This window comes from Peromyscus leucopus, chromosome 2 (genome assembly GCF_004664715.2).
Source record: "Peromyscus leucopus breed LL Stock chromosome 2, UCI_PerLeu_2.1, whole genome shotgun sequence".
NCBI lineage: Eukaryota > Metazoa > Chordata > Mammalia > Rodentia > Cricetidae > Peromyscus > Peromyscus leucopus.
The window spans coordinates 136380942-136403703 of NC_051064.1; the positions used below are offsets into that span (position 1 = coordinate 136380942).

General features: G+C 49.2%; 2 protein-coding genes across 6 annotated transcripts in view; one reads left to right on the forward strand and one right to left on the reverse strand.

Annotated features, from left to right (window-relative positions):
* Nipal3 (NIPA like domain containing 3) overlaps nt 1-13892 on the reverse strand; it is a 38177-nt gene extending 24285 nt beyond the window's left edge. The window contains exons 1-3 of one of the 3 annotated variants that reach the window (XM_028875451.2): nt 13696-13889; nt 9975-10324; nt 1041-1109 (exon numbers count right to left, since the gene is read on the reverse strand). In XM_028875451.2, the coding sequence (XP_028731284.1) occupies nt 1041-1109; nt 9975-10073 (168 nt within the window). In that variant the 5' untranslated portion in view covers nt 10074-10324; nt 13696-13889. Of the gene's footprint in view, nt 1-1040; nt 1110-9974; nt 10325-13695 lie in introns of all 3 variants that reach the window. The other 2 variants (XM_028875453.2, XM_028875452.2) reach the window with 2 other exon arrangements.
* A 937-nt stretch (nt 13893-14829) lies between these two features.
* The window catches only part of Stpg1 (sperm tail PG-rich repeat containing 1), a 44234-nt gene continuing 36301 nt past the window's right edge, over nt 14830-22762 (forward strand). The window contains exon 1 of one of the 3 annotated variants that reach the window (XM_037203068.1): nt 14830-15313. The gene's annotated coding sequence lies outside the window, so the exon portion shown is untranslated. Of the gene's footprint in view, nt 15365-22762 lie in introns of all 3 variants that reach the window. The other 2 variants (XM_028875455.2, XM_028875454.2) reach the window with 2 other exon arrangements.

A 22762-nucleotide genomic window follows, 5' to 3' on the forward strand; every position in this document is an offset into this window, starting at 1 on the left:
ACCCACTGACTCCTGTTGTCACTAGCATGGGGACACTCTTGTCTCTTGGGACACATGTGTACCAGTTCCCTGGACCTCAGGGGAAGCTCCTCAAGCTGCCAGGCTGCTCCACAGCACAGCTGTGGCCACTGCCAGGCCAGGCCAGGCCAGGCTCTGTGGGGCTCTACGGTAACTGTGGCAGGCCCTGTCCCTGAGACTCGAGGCGTCCACAGTACTGGAATCAGAGCTACAGGTGACGGTACCACGGTACCACGATGATCCCAGCAGCTGGAGGCACGGGGCAGTGTGAGACAAGACCGGGGCCTGTGGTTAAGATGTCACTCCATGGCTAGAGGCCAGGGGCTTGGCTGGGGAGATGGCACTATCAGAGAAGCGTCTGCTGTACAAGCATGAGTTTGGATCCCACCATCCATGTAGAAAGCCAGGTGTGGCAGTGGCTGCCTGAAACCCCGGCACTGGGGAGAAAGGAACAGGAAGTGGTTTGCTGGCCAGCTGGTCTTGCAGTCATTAAGCTCCAGGTTCAATGAAAGGCCTTGTCTCAAAACAACAAGGTGTGGCTGGAGAGACCACTCAGTGGTAAAAGTATGTAAGACCAGTCAGCGGTTAAGGATAGTGCTGCTCTGCCGGAGGACCCGAGTTTGGGCACCCACTTCAGGCACCGCCCACAACTCCAGCCCCAGGGGAATCTGATGCCTCTGGACTCCGGAGGCACCTGTACTGGGGTGCACACACCCACTGCTGACACACAATTCAAAGTAAAGCAAATCTTAAAAAATAAATAAGGTGGAGAGCGACTGAGGACGGCACTCGCCTTTGATCTCGGGATTCCATATGCAGGGGTGCACACCTGCCCACACGTGCGCACACACACAAAACTGGAGGTCCTGACCTATGGGAGCCTGGCGGGTATGGGCAGGGGAAGTAGGACTGCAGAGAGACTCAGGGAGCAGACAGGGTCCCCCCCCCCGCGCCCCCCCCCCCCAGAGAGCAGTTCAGCAGACCCTCCTCCGCAGGGGACAGCGCTGGCATCTGAGACTCACCTGCAGGTTAAGGGCGATGCTGACCACGAGGTGCCCGAAAATCGCCAAGAGAGCGCCGATCAAGTTTTCCTAGAAGGAAGGGCCACAGAACGGATGTGAGTGGCACTTAGGCCAAGGGGTCCCAGGACACATGTGATATCCAGCAGTCTGCCCCCAAACAAAACCAGGACGAGGCCCACACTCTCTCCCTCCAGACCTGAGGTTGGAGTCTCGCCACCTGGGCATCACCCGGCTTGTACAGACAGGCAATGTGTAGAAACCAGTGTGGATGAGAGAAAGGCAGGCTGGGGCTCCTACCGTCTCGCCAGGGGAGTCTTCCTGTCCTCTGACGGTCCAGCAAGAACATCTCAATAGCCAGCATCAGCGGGGACTTTTCAGTTATTTAATCGACGCAAAACTCATTTATATCACCCTAGCCGTGAGATTCAGGTTCCCTGGCATGCTATTTTTTTTTTAAATAAAAAGAATTACTCAACATATATTTATGATAGAATAATTAAGAGCAGCATGTGGTGGCCACACCTGTCATCCCAGCACTTTAGGAGGTAGAGGCAGGAGGATTAAGAGTCAAGGTCATCCTTATGAGATGTTATCTCAAAACCCATAAAACCATGGGGCTGGAGAGAGGGCTCCATGCAGAGTGCATAATGTTCTGAAAGTTCCCTTTGCAGCATCCATTTGAGGCAGCTCACAATGGACTGTAGCTCTAGCTCCTGGGGATCTGCAGCCTCCCCTCTCCCTTCCCACCCCACCCCCAGCACAGCACTGATGTATACAACATACTGTGGACATACTTCTCTGTCAGGCATATTGCATTCATCATTTTCTTTTTTTCTTTTGAGCCAGGGTTTCTCTGTGTAGCTTTGCACCTTTCCTGGAACTCACTCTGTAGCCCAGGCTGGCCTCGAACTCACAGAGCTCCACCTGCCTCTGCCTCCCGAGTGCTGAGATTAAAGGCGTGCGCCACCACCGCCTGGCACATTCATCATTTTTAAAAGGTCAGCAAGTGCCTTACCACCTGAGTTGCAGCTCCCGCCGCAGGTCACCATTTTAAAGTTTTATTTATGTGTATGTACTTGAGTGGGAACCGAACCCAGGCCCTCTGCAAGAATAGCAAGTGTTCCTAATTGCTGAGCCACCTCCCCAGTCCCCGTACCGACTGTTTCTGACAGAGAAATGTGGCGGTTCCATACGGTTCAACTTGTAACTGGGCCCCCATTCCTTTCACAGAGAGACCAGGCCGTCCTTTGATGGCCTGCTGGCTAAAAGAACGTGGCCCATGAGAAGTACTGTTTCATGCCAAGGGGAAGTTAAGGGCTAAAGAAGAGGAAAAAGTCTCCTGCCACACAGACATGCCAATGCCGTTTCAGGGAGGGCTGATGAGAAGGAATGGAGAAGTGAAAACTAGAAAAACCCACAAGGACAAATGAATTTACGCACCAGAACTTCTCACACTGAAGGGTTCTAATGGTCAAGGCTGACATTCACAGGGTGCTCACCCGTGATGGGGAGGCCTGGTCAAGGCTGGCATTCACAGAGTGCTCACCCGTGATGGGGAGGCCTGATCAAGGCTGGCATTCACAGAGTGCTCACCCGTGATGGGGAGGCCTGGTCAAGGCTGGCATTCACAGGGTGCTCACCCGTGATGGGGAGGCCTGGTCAAGGCTGGCATTCACAGGGTGCTCACCCGTGATGGGGAGGCCCCCTCTATACATTCTCTGTGGGTCACATACAACCCTAGGAGAATTGGGCTTAGTGGTGGACACAATGATGATCTCAGTCCTGGAGAAGTGGGCCATCTTTGGTTATATAGTGAATTCAAAACTAGCCTGGGCTACCTTGTCATAAAAACAAAACAAAACAAAACAAACAAACAAAAAAACCTATGGGGCTGGAGAGAGGGCTCAGTGGTTCAGAGCACTTAGTGCTCGTGCAGAGGACTCAGGTTTGATTCCCAGCACCCACATGGTAGCTTACAAACTTGTAGCTCATTCCAGAGATTCCCCAACACCTCTTCTGATCTCTGAGGACTCCTGAGTATACATGGTGCACATATATACACTCAGACGGACAGGCAAATAGACAGATACAGACAGACACACACACCCCAAAATAAATAAGAAGCAAAAACAAAAACAAGCCCCAAACCAAGCTAAACCAAACCCAAACCCCCAAACTAATGAAACAGCAAACACCTCCAAGCAGCCCTAAGAGGTAGTGGTCCACTTGAATCTCTTCTCAGCACCAAAGCTGGAAGCTCACGGATGAACAGAGTGAGCTCTGGAGACGTGACACAAGCCGACCAGGGTACAGACAGGAGGGCCTGGGATTGGAAGTGGGACTTCTGGTCTCCTGATAAGAATGCTGGCCCCACGTGGTCTCCGAGGAGTCGATTCCGAAGGGGAGAAGGAACTCAGGGCAGGGGTGGGGCACTGTGTAAGTACTCCACTCGGAGCTGACGCAGGCAGCTGAGTCTGCTCAAGCCGTTTGCGGCACGTTAATCTTAACGTCTAATAGCCGGTTACAGACAGACATGGTGAGTAACAGCAGACACCACTCAGGCCCTCGGATCTGAGTGTCTCCAAGGGCCTCATCAGCGCTAATTATGCCCCCGAACCCTTGTGAAGTGATGCGTGGTCTTGTTTTATGAACATTTAAAGTCATGGACAGCTGCCACCGCCCAGGGGTTACACAGTTTGAACACACATTCACCAGCTGCCCTCAGGGCTTGGCACGAAGCATTCAGAGCCAAGAAGGATCCTGCCCGAAGTTCCTCCTGCAGACTCAGAGCTGGACGACAGGACTCTAGTTCTGAAGCATGGCCAATGGCTTCCTCACTGGACCCCCAGCAGCTCCCTCAGTCGCTGAAGCGTCACCCTTGGTCCTTGTGGGGACTATTCACAGTGAGACGTACCAAGTGTATGACTAACACTGACTCTTAGGAACTTGGAATACAGACGTGGCCCTTAAGGTGCACTTGGGGACAAGCAGGTCTCAGCTGAGGGACGTGTGGTCCAAACTGCCTGGTGGTGGCTAAGGCTACGGCTTCATCTGGGCTGTGTGCCCTGAGAACCTGTCACCGCAGAGGGGCGAGTAGCTTGAGGCCAGGCCATATCAGTCCTCGTCAGTCTCCTAGCTTTCCAGCAGAGAGTCGAGGTGATGGGATGAACAGGCAAATGCTGCCAGGCACGGCTTCTCACAGACATTACCTGAGGAGGCGCGAGACCAGGCCAGAGGTGCAGCTCAGGCCCATGCATGGCCAGCAGAGCCCAGCTCAAGCCAGGACGCTTTGCTCCCCTATAATTTTTGGGTGAGAAGTAGCAATGAGCCTTATGTTTAGGATAACCCTACATTACCTAAATGGAGACACCTGTAGAATGAAAGGGTGCCCCACTCATGTGGCATGAGCCAAGAGTTCCCCTTATTTATTCAGTGAGACCTTTGGACCAAAGTGTCCTCAAAGTGAAACCTGGAAGGGCACCACTGGACAGAGGCAGTGACATTTCAGACTGCTTCGAGTCAGGGCTGCAAGCTCCCCGCAACCTCAGTATTAGGGAGACAATGGAAAGGCCAAAGACACCTCTCTCTGCTCCTGTATGGATTCAGGACAGCAGACCTGAGTGGGGTACTTCCTTGCTGTGTGATTTTGGGGAAAATGACCTCAAGTCTCTGGGCCTCCGCCTTCAGGTTTTAAAATGAAAGCAGATTATAAACCCCCCTATGATGATGTTCCACCAAAGGGAGCTGAAGCATCACACAAAATAGTAAATCCTAAAATGACTCCAGCAACTGCTATGGTTTGTCTTCATGTCTTTTTACTTATTTATTTTTTAAAGACAGTGTTTCCTGTAGCCTCGAACTCATTATGTCGTTGAGGACAACCCTACTGCCCACACACCTAAGTGTACCGCCAAGTCTGGCTCCTATGGGCTCACCTTTACTATCGTCCGTTTTGGTTTGTTTGGTTTGTTTTGTTGAGACAGGGTTTCCTTGTGTAGCCTTGGCTGTCTTAGACCAGCTCTGTAGACCAGGCTGGCCTCGAACTCAGAGACCTGCCTGCCCCTGCCTCCCAAGTACTGGAATAAAAGCTTTCCTGTGCCCACCCCACGCTGCTCCCTGCACCACCAAGCTGTGGGCTGACAAGGGGCAGGCCCAGCTATCCCACAAGGTGCAGGGCCCTGAAGCTGATATATTCTAATCCAAACTGATTTTTTTTAAATTCCGCATGACTCTGAAAGAAAATGAAGTGTTTCCAGAAAGGCAGTTGTAGGCGAGAGACAATCCCCGTATGTGGATATTGGCATCCAAGTGAGTCAGCTCACATGCCGTGGCCTAGGTCCCCCTTAGGTCTGTTCCCACCAGTCTCCATTTAAATATGACCACCATCACAGATAACAACTGGAGGGTAAACTGATCTCCCACAATGCTTTGGGCCCGGAGCTGTAAACAGGTAAGCTGCATCCTGGCTCGCTTTGGGTGGCTGGCATTCCAGAGAACGCATCTCAGCGAACCAGGTTCTGCCACACCTGCAGCTTGGCTTCAGGCCACCTCCCTGACACTGTCTTTAACAGATGAGGTATTGCCTGCCTTGTGGCAAGCATCCCGACGACACTCATCACCAGAAGTAGGAACAGAAGGAGCCTAGCTGAGTGCCTGGCACAATATGAGCGGCACAAAATGGTGGCCAAGACCCTGGACCCTGACGATGAGAAGATGATTCAAATTCCAGCATTTCTGACTCTATTGACTGTGTGGCCTCAGGCAAGTTAATGGACTTCTCTGTGCTAGTTTCCTTACATGTAAGGTGAAGTTATAACAGACTTACTTCCTGGGACAGTCTTTGCTACACAGCCAACGCTCAACACACACACTAGCTGCCGTTATGATGCTTATGGCAGTGTCTGTTAACTGACTGTGGACAGAGGACCTGTATTTCCCATTGGGAAGTGTTGGAACAAGTGATAAAGGAATTGGGTGGATGGTAGGGTTTCCCAGGCAGAAATGGATGACTCATGCAGCTTGGAGTTCCTCATTCTGGGCATTCCAACCATCCTCCTAATTACCCTACAGGGCTGATTCTGGCCTGACCTGCAGGTCTGTGACTTTTCCAGGTTTTAACTCAAGATAGATCAATCAAAGCTAGGGCCTGTCTGAGTCCAAAGTCCGAGGTCTCAGCACTCTGCTCTTAGCCCTCCCTCCCTCCCTCCTTCTGTCCTTCCCTCTTTCCATTTTTTTTTCTTTTTTGTGGTGGTGGTGAGACCTGAGTCTCACTATGTAGCCCAGTCTGGCCTAGAACTCACAGAAATCCACCTGCCTCTGCCTCCCAAGTCCCAGAATTAAAGGCGTGTGCCACTAATGCCCAGCACCACATTTTTTCTTAATGGCAAGTCCTTGTGGAGACCTGTCTTCCCCATTTTTCTCCTGGACTCCAGGGAAGATGCACCTGTCATCCATCCACATAGCAGCCCAGGCTGACAGCCTGACCCACCGAGGCTGGTCTATAAACCACGGCCTCCAGGATTCTAGCCCAGGTTTGCTGGACCGGGATTTGTAAAGAGAGAGACAGGCAAAGAAATGTGTTCAAGGCTGAGACAGAGCTCCCAAGGGATGTCTGGTAACCAGCCAGGCCTGGGGACCACCACAAACTCCGCCCCATCTTTTGACAAAGATGGAAACTGAGGCACTGAAAGAGAGAGCCTGACTTGTCTGAGATCAAATGTGATGACGAAGCTGAGCTGGATCCCAGGTCTCCCGATCTTCACTGTAGCTGTTCTGCACATCACCCATCCCTCCTCCAAGAACACGGTAGTGGCCACGTGGGAGATGGAAATGACAGGCTTCCATGGAAAGATCAGAGAGCAAGAAAATCATGCTGCCTTGGCTTTGAAATAGACCCAACTCTGCATGGGCGCTACCTAGGTGGGATGGAATCACTGAGGAATGTCACGGCCCGTCCTTGCTCTCTCCACAGTGAGCAGACTTTCAGGACTCCCATACGGGTGTATTCAGCCTCCCAAACTGGGTGGAAGTAAAATGAAACCAGCCCTTTCCTTCTCCTCCTGTGTCTCTCCCTAGCACCTGCCTTGGCCTACAGGGTGACAGGGTCATCAGTGTGTTAAAGCAGAGAGAGGGCACCAACTGAGAAGCCAAGACACCAGTGAGGTGGTTAAGAGCATGCTACCATATAACCCCATGCCTCAGTTTCCTCATCCCCAAAGCAGAGACGGAAATGCTGCTGGCGGCCACCTGCTGAAAGCAAGCCATCATATGCTAGTCACTGGTCCAAGCTTGATGTGGCCGAATTCATTTGCTCCTCCTAACGGCCAGGAGGCAGGTATTACTGTCACCCCACTTTACAGATGAGGAAAAATGTGGGTCCTTTTAGTGCCGATGAGATGATTGCCTGGGAAAACACACGCGAAGGACTCGGCACAGCACTGGGGCAGAATGAAAGCTCAACACTCGTGACTTGTGGAGATTCTTATCATCACTCAGAGCTAAAAATAAGTCGTAGTTCTTCCTAGCCGTGTGCTACATGATCTCAACTACGCCACTTCCCATCATTTGGCTCCATTTCCCCAACCCATAAAATCAGAGTGTTCGATGATCTCTAAGTCTCCTTCAGCCCAGGGTGTTATCAGTCTCGACTGGGAGGGCTATCTTAAAAAAAAAAAGTATTTATTTAATCTCATGTGCATGTGTGTGCACCTGAGTATATGTACAGGCACCACAAATATGCATGTGGAAGTGCCTGAGGAAGGTCAGAAGAGGAGCGGGATGCCCTGGATCTGCCATGTGGCTACTAGGAACTGAACTTGAGTCCTCTGCAAGAGCAGTAAGCACTCTTAACCACTGAGCCACCTCTCCAGCCCCTGGGATGGTTCTTTTTTTTTTTTTTTTTTTTTTTTTTTTTGGTTTTTCGAGACAGGGTTTCTCTGTGTAGCTTTATGCCTGTCCTGGAACTCGCTCTGTAGCCCAGGCTGGCCTCAAACTCACAGAGATCCGCCTGCCTCTGCCTCCCAAGTGCGGGGATTAAAGGCGTGCGCCACTATTACCTGGCTGATGGTTCTTTTTAATTGTCAACTTGACACAACCTAGCGTCACCTGGGAAGAGTCTCAGTGAGGGAGTGTCTAGATCTGGTTGGCCTGAGGGCATGTCTGTGGAGACCTTCTTATGCTTACTGATGTGGGAAGGTGAGAAGAACTGCCCACTGTGGGCGGCACCATTCCCTAGATCTGGGTCCTGGGGAAAGGGAGAAAGCGAGCTGAGCACTAGCATGCACACATCCTTTACTTTCTGATCTTGATTATGGATGTCATGTGGCCAGCTCCCTCAAGCTCCTGCTATAACGGTCTGTGACCTGGAATTATGAGCTTCTCCCTACAGTTGCTTCTATCACAGTGAAAGGAAATGAAACTAAGAAACCAACTAATTCAGAAAAAACAACAAGCTTTAAAAACGATTCCAGTCCTTACATGCTTAGGAACACCGAAATCTGACACTAAAACCTTTTACCTATTCATAGGAAACAATCTGAAACACACCCAAGGAAATAATTTGAGATGAGCACCAGGGTTGGCACTCAGTCATGTTCGCAGTTCATCTCATCCCATATTCTAAACACCCTGAGTGCCCACCAACAGGGAAGCCTTCATGCAAATTCCCATATAGCGGCTCAACAGGTGACTAGCAGACATTCTGGCAGCGTGCTTTGTGGGGAAGTATTCCACCGTCAGTGCCATGAGGAAGTGGTCCACCAGGAAGGGGAACTGAAACAACCAAGATCCAAAACCTTCTAAACAATGTGGCACCAGGTCTTAAAATACTAGAAAAAGACAAGGTAGACTGAGATGTGAACAGAGAGGCTCTCCAACTAAAACCCAAATCTTCTGGACTGGAGAGATGGCTCAGTGGTTAAGAACATGCACTACTCTTACAGAGGACCTGGGTTCGTTTCCCAGCACCCACATACTGGTTCACAGCCATCCGTAACTCCAGATCCAGAGGAAACACTGCTTTCGACCTCCTTGGGCATGGTGTACAGATGTACACACATATACATAAAATAAAACAAATATTAAAAAAAATAAACAAGCTGGGCAGTGGTGGTGCACACCTTTAATCCCAGCACTCGGGAGGCAGAGCCAGGTGGATCTCTGTGAGTTCGAGACCAGCCTGGTCTACAGAGTAAGATCCAGGACACCAAAACAACACAGAGAAACCCTGTCTTGAAAAAACAAAAAACAAAAAACAAAATAAACAAATCTCAAATCTCCTAACTGGAAGTATATCCCTTTTAAAATTCTGCAATTAAGATATGTCTCTACTTCTCTATTTTTTTCAGCATTTGTATTTATTTTATTAATGTTATTTTAGTGTGTGTGTGTGTGTGTGTGTGTGTGTGCGCGTGTGTGTATGTGTGTGTGTGTGTGTGCATGTGTGTATGTGTGTGTGTGCAGGTGCATGGGCGTGCGGAGGTCAGAGGTCAACCTCCAGAGTTCTCATCACTTGCTCTCCATCTCATTTATTGAAGCCAGGTTTTTTGCTTGAACTCAGAGCGGGCTGACCTGACCAGTCTAGCTAGCCAGCTTGCTCCGGGGATTCCCCTGTCTCGACTTCCTGTGTCCTGAGATTATAGGCGGCCTACCAAAATTGCTTGGCATTTACATGGGTGTTGCGGATCCAAACTCTGGCCCTCACCCTTGTCCAGTACCTCACTCTCCTGCCTGAGCCATCTCCCCAGCCCTGTTTTTATCTGTTTGAATGAGCATTTCTTCTCTCTGGATTCCAGGTTGTACTGTATGTGTGGAGGACCTGCCTGTCTCAGCTGGTCATCGGCATACAGACGCAGGGCACACCTGTGAGGTCATTCAGCTCCTGTGTCCCTCTTGTCAGAAACCCACAAAACTCCCAAAGGAAAGTGAAGCGCTTGCCTTGTAGGAGAAGGAGGCCTCGCTGCTGCTCAGGCTCATGGAGCTGCTGGTCGGTGGGAGCTGCTGCAGCTGCAGACCTGCGCTGTGGGCCCCGTCCATGGCTGTCTAGTGGCACATCTTGCCTGGCTGGGCGCTGGGGCTGCTGCTAGGCAGGGTGCAGGCTGGAAGCCATCTCTCCCAGGGTCCACCTCCTCCCAGCAGCTTCCCAGGTCTCCTCCTCAGCAAACTGCGTTCTCTGGACTCTTTTGCTTGATTCACAGCCTTCTCCTCAGGTTCCGCGAGAAAGAGGCAGCTTGTGTGTCTCTCCCAAGCAGAAAGGCAAGGGTGTGTCTTCTGACTCTGGCCAAGCTCTGGGTGGTGGAGAAGGACATGAAAAATTCATGCACATGAGACATAGCACCCAAGTACATTGCTTAAGAATGCTTTTCACGCGAAGCATGACTGGCCACCCAAAGGGGACCCTGAAGGCATGATTATCGGGCCTCAGACCTCCTGAATAAAGAGATATTCTTTGAAAAGCTTTATACCTGGCCCTTAGACATCCCATTTCTTCTCCTCCTCCAGGACAAGATTTAAAAAAAACCTACATCCACTTCTCCAGGTCTCCAAAATCAACAAATAGATCCCATGAGTAGCATCAAATAAGAGCCATCCTCAGGTGTGGCAGCATATGCTTGCAATCCCAGCACTCAGGGGAGGCTGAGGCTGAGGCAGGAAGGACTATGGGATAGCCTGGGCTATATAATAAGGTCTTGTCTTAGAGCAAACCAAATGAACAGTAACAACAATAAAACTCAAACCAAATCAAACATCAAATCATGGGGTTTTCAACTTAGGAAGGAAAGAATGTGAAGATAATCCTGGCATGGGGGGTGGGGGAGGGACACTGAACTGGGAGGTGGGACCAGATGCCCATGTCAGTTTGGCTGTGGGTGACTCAGCGTCTTATCTGTAAAGTGTGGATAGTCATGTGGCTTCAAGCAGGATGACAATCACCCTGTTAATGTCACTGGACTGGTGTTTTCAGTGTTTCTCAAACTTCTCCCAAACACAGGAAAGGAAATCTGTACCAAGAGCTCATGGTCGAAACCCTACCACCATAGCAAAAGGTTCTATGAAGTCTTCTTATGCTTAGAAAAAAAAAAAATGAACATACAAACAAAACAACCCCTCCCCAAAGCACCAAACAAAACCCATATGGATTTAGATTCTATTGCATAATCTGTTTATTATGTTCTATGTTATAATCATTTATTATCGTCATGGATGTGTGTGTACGAATGCCATCATGTGCCTGTGGAGGTTGTGGAAGTCAGTTCTCTCCTCCCACAGTGGGTTTCAGGGATTGAACTCAGGCTGTGTTTGACAGGGGTTTTCACCGGCTGACCCGCCTCACTGGCCCCTTCAGACATTTTGAATTGCTTTTGATCTGGCATGTGCTATCTTAGGTACTCTTGACCTGGCTACTCAACTTTTGAGTCCATTTCCTTAGCCATAAAATATGGCTTATATTGTTTCTCTCCCACAGGCTGCAGGAAGAATCTGATGGAATATGGCATGTAAAGGTGACATCATAGATGGCTGGCAGGTGCCAACCGCCACTAGCGTTACTTTATTTAGTTCTTATTTTCTAACACTCTTTATTGTGTGTATGGGCATGCATGCATGCATGACATAGCACACACATGGAAGTCAGAAGACAACTTTGTGGAGTTCTTCCCACCCTACATGTTGATCCTGGGGACTGAACTCAACTCATCAAGCTTAGCAGCAAGTACCCCGACCCACCAAGCCACTGAGGCCCACTCCCCAATTTAACCCTGTAGTTTATTCATATCTACACATTCCTATCTCCCAAGCGCGCACCCGAGGGAGAGTCCAGGGCTCAGCATGTGCTAAACAGTCTCTGCCAAGGCCCAGGCTTCAAAACACTGTGTATCCCGTAGTTTCTAGTTCCTTTTGCCCCATGTTCCATGCCTAGGAATGTCAACGGCATGCACTCACGTCACAAGACAGACATCATGCCCAGCACCTACAAGATGCCAAATGCAGGCTTGTACTAAGAAGGCAGCCATAAAGACCTGCACCTTGTGAAAGGGCTGAACGTTAAATCATTGCTGCTGCTCCCACTTGAGACAGTATTCCTGCCCAAGACATCGTCATCGAGGAACTCGTTGACTCTATGTTTCTTACCTGTGAGGCCAAATGAATATAGGATTGACCAGTGTCTGTGAAGGCATAATTACTTGTCATTAGATTGCATGTGTGTGAAAGCAATGCTGTGTTCAATGTCTCTATCTCTGTCTTGGCATCATTAATGTGAGGGTGGTCTAGGGCTCCTTCTACCTGGGAGAGACCTAGAGCTGCATCCAGCCTGGTGTTGAAGGGGCCCTGGATTGAAGGCACCAGTCAGGTCCCCTGCTTCCTCTGGAGACCTAGCTCAGAGCCTGGCAAGGTGACTTGCATATATACCCACTCCTGACTAAATGTAGAGCTCCCTGATACACTGCAGTTAAAAAAAAAAAAAAGACAAGACAAAACAAAAAAGCCTTATTCAGGATGCATGACCACAGACAGATACCCAGCCCCACCCACAGGATGTTAGAGAAAGCAAACAGGCCTTGGGGACCAGCTAGGAAGGACAGCAGGAATTCAGGCCTTCTAACCTTCTTCAGGCCAGCTGGTTCTCTCTCTCTCTCCCTCCTGCGTGTGTGTGTGTGTGTGTGTGTGTGTGTGTGTGTGTGTGTGTGTGTGTGTTCGTTCATTGGCTTTTAAACAGCAGCTTCAGCAGCTTTCCCCCTCCACCTTCGGAACCCGCAGGGCTCTGAATGCACACAGAGAGGAAGGTCCTTCCTGGGCTAGCACATAGTCACCCCCAAAGCCTCCGTGGACTCTTCAAGTTGCACTCCCTTATAAGGCTCACATTTTGGCCTGCTGACGGGTTGGTGTTGGTTTCAAAGCACTTTTCCAGGGCTGACATATGTCCAAGGGGCACACAGCCAACTCGGTGTTGACAGTCAGTCACAGCTCATGGTCATTGACCCAAGAAAGGAGAGAGAAGTCACCAAGTGCCTGCTTCCACCCAATCCCCCGGCCTCATAAATGAATCACTCCTTAATCCCACCGAGCAAATTTTCTAGAGAGAAAAACAGAGCCTCACGGGCATGAGAAATAGTTTAGAAATTAGCTGTAACTGAAAACAAGTGTGTGTGTGTGTGTGTGTGTGTGTGTGTGTGTGTGCAGGGAGGTCTTGTCAACACCTGACGATTTAGTTTGACTAGAGAATATCGGTTTCATGTCAAGCTTTCCCTTCCCGAGGCTTTTGAGCACCGAAGGGTGGCATTCTCGGGTCCTTTCCCATTGAGCTGGACATTCGAGCGCCCGAGAGACACACCTCTGTTCCCAGCACACGGCTCCGTCCATCCATCTGCGAGCTGCACCGGCTGTTTCCAGCACGCTGGAGCCGGCAGTACCTTCCACTTCCTCATCTGGTAACGCCCAGAATCACCTTCATTAAGGCAAACCCGTGCCCACCCTCCTTGCAAATATGGAAGAAAAAAAAAATCGGAGGCAACAGGACCCAAGCCAACAAGGCTGGCCACAGCAAGGGAGATCGAATTTATATACTAGGGGGTGTTAGATAGCTAAAAATGCGTTGCTTTCCCTAAAACATCAAGCCTGAATTCAAGTTCCCCGTCCCTCAGTCTTGACCACGACTCACCCGCGGCGTTGCTTCTAGATCCACCTATCCCAGGTTCCGGAGAAGCGACCGGGACACTCCGTGCCACCCCGAGGTACAGCCTCCTGGATCCTTTCCCAGCTCCGAGTTGCCAGGGGGCTGCTGTCAGTGTTTTGCTTTCAAAGGTCGAGACTTGATTTGTCACCCTGTCTGCCAGTCCCAAGCTGGCCGAGCTTCTGCTCAGGCGAGTGGCTGTCGGGAGGGGATGGGCGGGATATCCTGAGAAAATTGGCTGCGCCGCCAAGCTCGCTTGAAGCGTAGGGCCGAGACCTGGCGCTCACCTGGAGGAGTCCCCTCTAGTGGCCAAGGGAAGAAGTCCCGACTGCTTTGGTTCCCAGGCTGCGGCAGCTCACCTCCACCTGCCGGACGGGTGGGATGGGCTTGAGCAGTCCGCCGGGTGTCCCCGCAACCTGCGCTAACAACCACAATCCCGGGAGGTGGCCCTTGCTGCTTCCCACCAGGTAGTGAGTCCCTCAACATCGACACCCAGCAGAGCCTTTACGTGTCTCGGGGACCATGCGTACCCCTTCTTCCCTGCGCCTGCGTCCCACCTGTTGGCTGTATTGCATCCGTAATCTCCCAGCACGCCTGCCGCTCAGCAGTCCCAGAGGGCTGTCAATCATCCTAGCCCCACTCTGCCATTTCCCAGGGGTCCAGCTGTGACCCTGAACCTGCGCGCGGAGCTTCCACCTCGCACATTTTTTTCTGCACACGCTATTCGGTTCAGAGCCTTACAGCAACCTCTGGGGGAGAGTTTTACGAGGAAATGACATTGGGGCGACCTCGACCATGGGAAGGGGCTCAGGTGTGGGGCCAGAAGAGCTGGGAGGGAGCACTTAAGAGAGGCTGGAGCTGCCATATTGTATTATGGGAGATGCCTAAAGACCAGCTGGGCTGGTGCAAGATTTTTTTTCTTGAGGCGTAGGTGGCAGGAGCTGTGATCTGGGGAACGCGCCGGAGACAGTTTATAATAAAAGGCGTATCCCATAAATTTAAAGGGGCCACCGATGAGTTCAAGCCGGGCTGCGAAGGCGCACTGTGGCGGCCGTGAAACGGGTAAGGGGCTCTTGGAAAACTGCACGGCTGCCCTTGAGGACTGTATCATCAACCCTTTCTCACAGTCAGGGCGTGGATGGATACAAATACTCAGGTTTATTCCTTGGAGAGGATTTTCTGAGTGAGCAAAATTCCTAAGCCTTTGGTTCTAAGAATTTTAAGGAGTCATCAGAACAACAACAACAGCCACAAAATCCCAAACTCAGAAACAAAACCCCTAAATAAATAGTTCCCTGCCTCAGGTCCTGGCATAATCAACCTAAACCCTAAAATTCTGTTAGCTTCTCTGCTGAGTTTGAAACGGCTCTAACGATTGGCCAACAGCTTTTCACGTTAGAGAAACAGAGGACATCATTGGCTAGAGTTAGCCATCCGCCTGCCACCGGACCCTGGAATGTTAGGCCAGTGGTTGCCATAGCGACTGAACGGCGAGAGGCTAGACTGACTAGGTAGGAGCCAGCTCCTGTTGACGGGCCGGTCCTTGAGGTCGTGAGGAGGACTCGGCGTACTCCATGGGACACCCACTGAGACCTCCGGACTCTGGGTGCGTGCGGAATCTCTGTGCCCAACTGGGTGGTGCCTCCAGAGCCAGAAGGTGCTACTTGGTGTGGGGGTGGGGTCAGTGTATACCTCAGTGTACCCATCTGAAAAGTGCTGCCAACTATGGTTCGCCTTCCCTTCAGACCCTATGAGTGGTCTGGACATCTGACCTCCCCCCCCTCCCCCGCTTCAGCACCGGTACTGGGGTACTGGGCTGCGCACGGGTAGACCACCAGGAGCTCTGATGATAGAACCCCTCTGGTACACTGGGTCTTTCTCAGCAAGTCTCCCTTAATCGGGGGCCCCATTTTACCCATCTGTAAAATGAAAGGGTGAGACTAGAATCTTGGGGCCACTCGCCAGCTGCTATTGTTTGATCTAGGCCTCTGACACACTCTCTAATACCTAATGGGTCGTTCCCCCGAGGCTTCAAAAGTCCTTTGAGTCTCACGCGTCTCCCACTTGCCTCAGGAATGATGTTTTAAGTTGGAGGAAATCAGTGTAGATTCTAGGCCATTGACCACCCATCAAGTGCAGGAGGCTCACCTGGGCAGCATCCTGTCCAGAGTCAGGCCCACCTGTTCTCTACCTGCCTCGGCATTCCATGGAAAACTGGAAAACAAGACTGACAGTGTTACCTTTGGGTGGTGGGATAGTGTATTTTTTGACATTTTTGTAATTTCTTAAATTTTCCAAAAATTTTATAATTTGCATGAGAAGAAAAATTTTTTAAAATCTCTTGCAATTTTTTTTTTTTTTTTTTTTTTTTTAAAGACACTTCTCACTCTGTAGCCCTGACTAGCCGGGAATGCTCTATGGAGGGCTGGTCTCAGACTCACAGAGTTCCAGTCACCTCTGCCTCCTGAGAGCAGGCATTAAATAACTAACCCACCACACTAGACTTCCACAGTGATTTTTGTTGCCGGTTTTAAACTAATTTTTGTTTACTTTAAGTCTATAGATATTTTGTCTACATATGTGTCTGTACACCATGTACATGCCTGGTGCCAGAAGGGGGCATCGGATCTCTTGGACTGGAGTTACATATGGATGTGGGTCTCCATATGAATGCTTGGAATCGAACCTAGGTCCTCTAGGGGGGAAAATAGCCAGTGCTCTTAACCACTGGGCCATCTCTCCAGCACTGTCATTTTGGTTTTTGAGATAGGGTCTTAACATATAGCCCAAGCTGGCCTCGAACTCAGTGTGTAGACCAGGCAAATCTTGAACTTCTGATCCTTTTGCTTTTTCTTCTTCTTCCTGAGACAGGGTTTCTGTGTAGTTTTGGTGCCTGTCCTGGATCTTGCTCTGTCTGGATCTTGACCAGGCTGGCCTCGAACTCACAGAGATTCCCCTGGCTCTGTCTCCTGAGTGCTGGGGTTAAAGGTGTGTGCCACCACCGCCCAGCTTGCCTCTACTTCTTGAGTGCGTGGATTACAGTATGTGCTGCTGCTGCTGATCACTCCAGGACTTTGTGCTTGTTGGACCATATTCTACCAAAGGAGCCACATCCCCAGCATTCTCAAACTACTTCTGTAAAAGTGGGGCTGCAAACAGTTCTTACTTAAATAGCAAGGTCACACTGCAATGTGAGAGGTGAATCCTGAGTGCTTTCAGAGACACTAAAAGATGTTCTAGGGTCATTATTGATCGTTGTCCTGAAATATCTTAATGTTTTAAAGCTGTTGTTAAAATCTTCAGTTATCCAAAAAGGCTACAAATTACAGCTGTGAAGATGAATTCAGCAAGGAGCACACACTGAGGAAGAAAGGTCTAGACAGACCTTTGTTTACTTAGTGCTCCATTCCTAGACGATGTGAGTTCCTTCGGGGGAAAGGGTAGAGTGAATCCTGAGTCTGCCCATGAAAAATCAACTGCTTTGGAGATGAAAGTGTTTGTGCTATTTACAACTAAAAGAAAACAAAAACAAAACAGCCCCAGCTGCATAGATTGGAAAACTCTTGACGATCAGGCAGCAGGTGGCACGAAGATGCAGTCCCCGAGGGATGGTTCCCTTCAGGTAGTGAGGGAGGAGTTTCCGGAGTGCCCCCCAGGCTGGACGGGAAGGGAAGCCGACTCTAGCTTTCTGAGTTGAAGTGTATTAGAGATTGCACCTTGGATGGCCACACAGCCTGTTTGTTGAGAACTTGGTCCCTGGTCTTTGGTGGTATTGGGGTGGGGGTTGTGGACCTTTATTTGGAGGTATTGGGGTGGGGGTTGTGGACCTTTATTTGGTGGTATTGGGGTGGGGGTTGTGGACCTTTATTTGGTGGTATTGGGGTGGGGGTTGTGGACCTTTATTTGGTGGTATTGGGGTGGGGGTTGTGGACCTTTATTTGGAGGTATTGGGGTGGGGGTTGTGGACCTTTATTTGGTGGTATTGGGGATTGTGAACCTTTAGAAAGCGGGTCCTAGAGGAAGGAAGTTGTCACTGGGCAGGTAATCTGGAAGGAGATGTTGGGACCTGGTCCTTTCCTGTTCCTTTTTTTCCTCCTTCCTGGCTGCCAGGCAGTAAAGAGCCCTCTTTCACTGCGTTGTGTTCCTGACGTCATGTACAGCGCTGACGCAGTCCCTGAGCAGCAGGACCAGTGGCTGGGAACTGAAACCCTTGCAGCTGTGAGCCAATGCAAGTCCTTGGTACTTTGTTCCAGTGGTAGGGAGGCCACCAACATAAGGACACGGAGGGCAGAGTTTAGAAAAGCCAAAGAACCCAAATATGATCTAAAATACCAGAGGAGAAAGTTGCAGAGAAAAACGTTGGCAACCTGAAGAGATTTCTTTGAGTCTTGGCTGAAGAAAGACCTGCCCAAGCTTGAGAAGTGTCCAACAAGGAAGCAGGAGGCAGGCCATTTCCTGTGGTCACATAAGCGATTATATTCATGTTCCCATAGCCAGAATGGAAGGACACTGTTAGATAAGGGGTGGGCAGACTCTACAGAAGTGCCATGCCTCGTGACTGAGGGTGTGGTTCAGCTGGCAGAGTCTTGCCTAGCATGCATTATGAAGCCCTGAATTTGATTCCCAGTACCGCACACAGAGGGCATGGATGGTGGTGTATGCCTACAATCCATCAGTCAGAGAGAGTGGCAGAAGGATCAGAAGTTCAAGGTCATCCTTTGCTACGTAGTGAAATTGCCAGCCCAGGCTATAAGAGACACTGTTAAAAGAAAAAAAAAAAGTATCATGCCTTACTAGTAAAGATAAACTTCTTCCAGAAAAAAAGTTGTTCTGAATCTTTCACAGTTTGAAAACTTGGAGGGGTCAGATGAATCTGCAAGTTACTAAAAATAAAGCCAGGAACCTGAACGGATGAGCACTGGCTGCTCTTCCAGAGGTCCTGAATTCAATTCCCAGCAACCACACGGTGGCTCACAACCATCTGTAATAGGATCTGATGCCTTCTTCTGGCATGCTGGTATACATGCAGAGCACTCATACATAAAATATAAATAAATTTTAAAAAGGAGTCAGGAAAACCTTTGAATGTGAAAGAATGGAATTTTCATGCAATCTAGACCCAGTACAAAGATCCAGGACAATGTGTCCCCAAGCAGGGGAGCAGTGCCAGGCGTGACACACGTGACAGAATCAGCAGAAAAGGGCCCCCACAGAAGTGCTGCAGGAGCTGAGGGAGAGCACGGTCATCCCGAGGCTGGACAGGAAGGTCTTTTAAAAAACAGAAAGAGAGGAAAAGATGCTGCCTAGGGGTGCAGGGACGGGTTAGTTTTCTCTGCTGGTTAAAGAATTAAAAGGCAGTAGAGAAGTGTTATCCAGGATCTTGGGGCGTCCCACCAGATCCCCATACATACGATCGATAGCTGGGAAATCAGGGCTTCTTCTTGGGGGGGTCTCAGTTTCATTAAGAAAAGAATTTAAGAATGAACACAACTGCGGGGAGGTGGTGATGCACATATTTAATCCCAGCACTCGGAAGGCAGAGGCAGGCGGATCTCTGTGAGTTTGAGGCCAGCCTGGTCAACAGAGTGAGATCCAGGACAGGCACCAAAACTACACAGAGAAACCCTGTCTCGAAAAACCAAAATAAAAATAAGAACTAACTCAAACTGGAGCTTGGGACAATGTATTAGAGTTTGAAAGGAGAAGCCCAGGGTGGGTGAGCTGTAAACCTCACAGCTGCCCGGAAGGGAGGAGCAGGATGGAGGTCAGTGACATGGCAGGGACAAGATCTTTAGAAAAAGATTAAGGAAGCTCAGAGCGTTAGGGAGTTTAAAAGCACAAGAGCTCTGGCCAGCATCTGAAAGAAAAAGAAGAAATCCTTACACCTGGGTGGTCAGATCCACAGAACCCCAGGGCAGCTGGTGGGGACTCCACTAGGGGAGAAGGAAACCGTCTTAAGGTAGAGATGTCCCCTGGACAGGTCCCAGGCCTTCCACTTGATTAACCCTCAAGGGAGGAGACAGAAGCCTGTCTCCACCATCTCCACCAAGGGGCAGATTCCTCCTTTACAGCTCCCACGGGTTGTCCACAAATTGTGAATCCTTGCTCTGGGGAGATGAGAACACAAGGATCCTGGGGACTCCCCCAGGTCAGCAAGTCAAAGCAGTCAGCTCCAGGTTCAGAGTGAGACGCTGTCTGAAATAATAAAGTGAGCAATTGAGGAAGACAATGTGGAGCTTCACATTCACGCATACTTATGTATACACATGAACACACAGAGGCCATCGTGTGGTGTCTAGAAAAGAAAAATACAATTAAAATGAAAACAATTGGTTGGTGAGATTCACAGATAAGACAGAACAATTCAGGTTGTCTGAACAGAGCTCAGAGATTAAACAAGACTGAGCTTCAAAGACAACAGGCTCTCAGCCACCTTTAGGAAAACACCAAATGATCTAACACACGTATAACTGTCACCCCAGAAAAGGAGAGCAGAAAAAAAACTATTTGAAGAAGGAATACAGAATGTTGTCAGAATCTGATGGAAACCATGAACCTACCGATTCAGGAAATGCAGCGAATCCCAAACATTAAAAAGACTGAAGACGATCGTGCCAAGGCAGCATCAAAATCAGGTCAACGAGGGGCGGAGGGGGCAGAGGGGCAGAGGACAGAACAGCGGTGGTGGCGGCAGGGGACCTCCGGGGGAAACGCCATTGTTCTAATCTGCTTTCTGCTGCTGTGATACAGGTCGTGTCCAAAAGCAACTTGGGCAGGAAAGGGTTTTTACATTCTGCTCACAGACCATCACGAGGGGAAGTCAAGGCAGAAAGTCAAGGCAGGGACCTAGGTGGGGTGTGGTGGTACACACCTTTAACCCCAGCACTCAGGAGGCAGAGGCAGATAGAGCTGAGTTTTGAGGCTAGCCTGGTCTACATAGTGAGTGCCAGGACAGCCAGAGCATAGTGAGATCCTGTCTTAAAAAAAAAAAAAAGACAATACAAATAAAATAGCTGAAGGCTGTCGTATGACACGTTCTTAAAATCCCAGCACTGGAGAGAGAGAGAGACAAGAGGGACGCTGCAGGTTCAAGGGCAGCCCAGGCTACATAGTGAGATGTTGTCTCTAAGACAAAACAACAACAACAACAACAATTAGGTGGGTTTTGAAAAAAAGTCACAAAGCAGACTCTGTGAGTTCAAGGACAACTTTGTCTACATAAGTAGTTCCAGGTTAGCCAGGACTACACAGACACCTCTGTCTCAAACAAAACAAAACGGCTCCTCAAACAACAAGATAAGAAAAGGGTACAGTGCTCACAGAGGAAGGAGGGTAAGGATTGCACTGAACTTCTTCTCTGTGACCATGGGGGTCAGGAGATGGGGATGCAGCTCGGAGGCGGAGTGGGTGTCTAGCATGATCAAAGTCCTGAGTTCAGTGTTCAGCACCAAAACAACAGAAAAACACATTTAGGGCCCAGCGCAAGGTCCTGTCAATCTCCAGTGAAAAAAAGAAAAAGAGAAAAGGAACCACTTTTAAATACGAGGCACATTTGGTTCAAAACAAAAGGCTGGGAAACGGTACAGATATTAATAGTAATCAAAAGACAGCTGGAGGAGCTGTAATAATAAGAAATGGACAGAACAGGAATATTCCCAGGGATAAAGAGGTATTTCAAAAGTACATACAGATCATATGTGTGCAGGTAGTTGTTAACAGTGCTTCTCCATACACAGTGCTTCTCCATACACAGAATACAAGTGAGAACACTGAACACAGAGATGAGCGGACAGTGATGTGGTACAGGGACCATCAGCACATCCCTTGGTACTGACAGAATAAATGGGAAATCGGGACAGAAAAGGCTTGAACACCAAGGTCGAGCAGTTTGACCAGGTTGATACTTGTGCAAAATACCGTCCAGCAATATCGGAAAAAGAGAAATCCACAAGAAGAAATCTAGGAGGTCCCCAACTGCCTAGAGGTTAAAAAGCAGACCTCTGCATTAAAAAACAAACAAACAAACAAACAAACAAACAAACAAACAAAAAACTGAAAGGAAAAGAACAATGTAACACATTAAAATATGTGATGCCATTAAGACTGCCTCTATGGACATATTTAAGATAGTAAATATTACTTTACTAAGTGGCAAGAGAGATCTGAGTTTAGTGGCCCAAACTTTCTTCTAAGAGTTAAAAAAAAAAAAAAAAAAAGGCATATGACCCAGAGGAAGAAAGGACATGGAAAAGCTGTTTGCTTTTGAAAATATGGTTGGTCATGCTTGCCAACAAAAGTCTATAAAATATAAATCACTAATATGAGCAATAAAGGAGGGACATTGCCACAGATATTAAAAGGACAATTTGACCAGGTATGGGAGTGCACACCTTTAAACCCAGCACTTGGGCACAGGCCAGCTGGTCTACATAGCAAAGTGACAAGGATAATCAAAGACCATTACCAACAACTTCATGCCAATGAACCTCCTGAAGAGGAAATGGAAGAATTTCCTTGAAATGTGCTTATTACCAAAGACTAGCCAGGCAGTGGTGGCACATTCCTTTTATCCCAGCACTCAGGAAGCAGAGCCGGGTAGATCTCTGATCAAGACCAGCCTGGTCTACAGAGCTGACTACGCAGAGAAACCCTGTCTCAAAAAACCAACCAACCAATCAAACAAACAAAAGCAAAGCAGGAAACAGACAAGAGCCCTGTGTCTGTTAAGCAAAAGGACTGTGTCACTGAAAACCTTGCCCCAAGGAAACATCAGGCCTTGACTCCATTTGTGAATGGAAAGAAGAAATAATATCAATCCAAACATTTGGGGAGGAAATAATGCCAACACCAGGAAATAAAGAGAACTAGGGTGGGCAAGATGGCCTGGAAAGGCGCTTGCTGCCAAGCCTGACGACCCGAGTTCAATCTCAGGGATCCACATGGGGAAAGGAGAGAATAGACTTCCTCAAATCGTCCTTTGACCTCCAATGTGCATGCACAGACACACAAATGAATGTAATGTTAAAAAAAGAAGAAGAAATAAACGCTTTTCAAT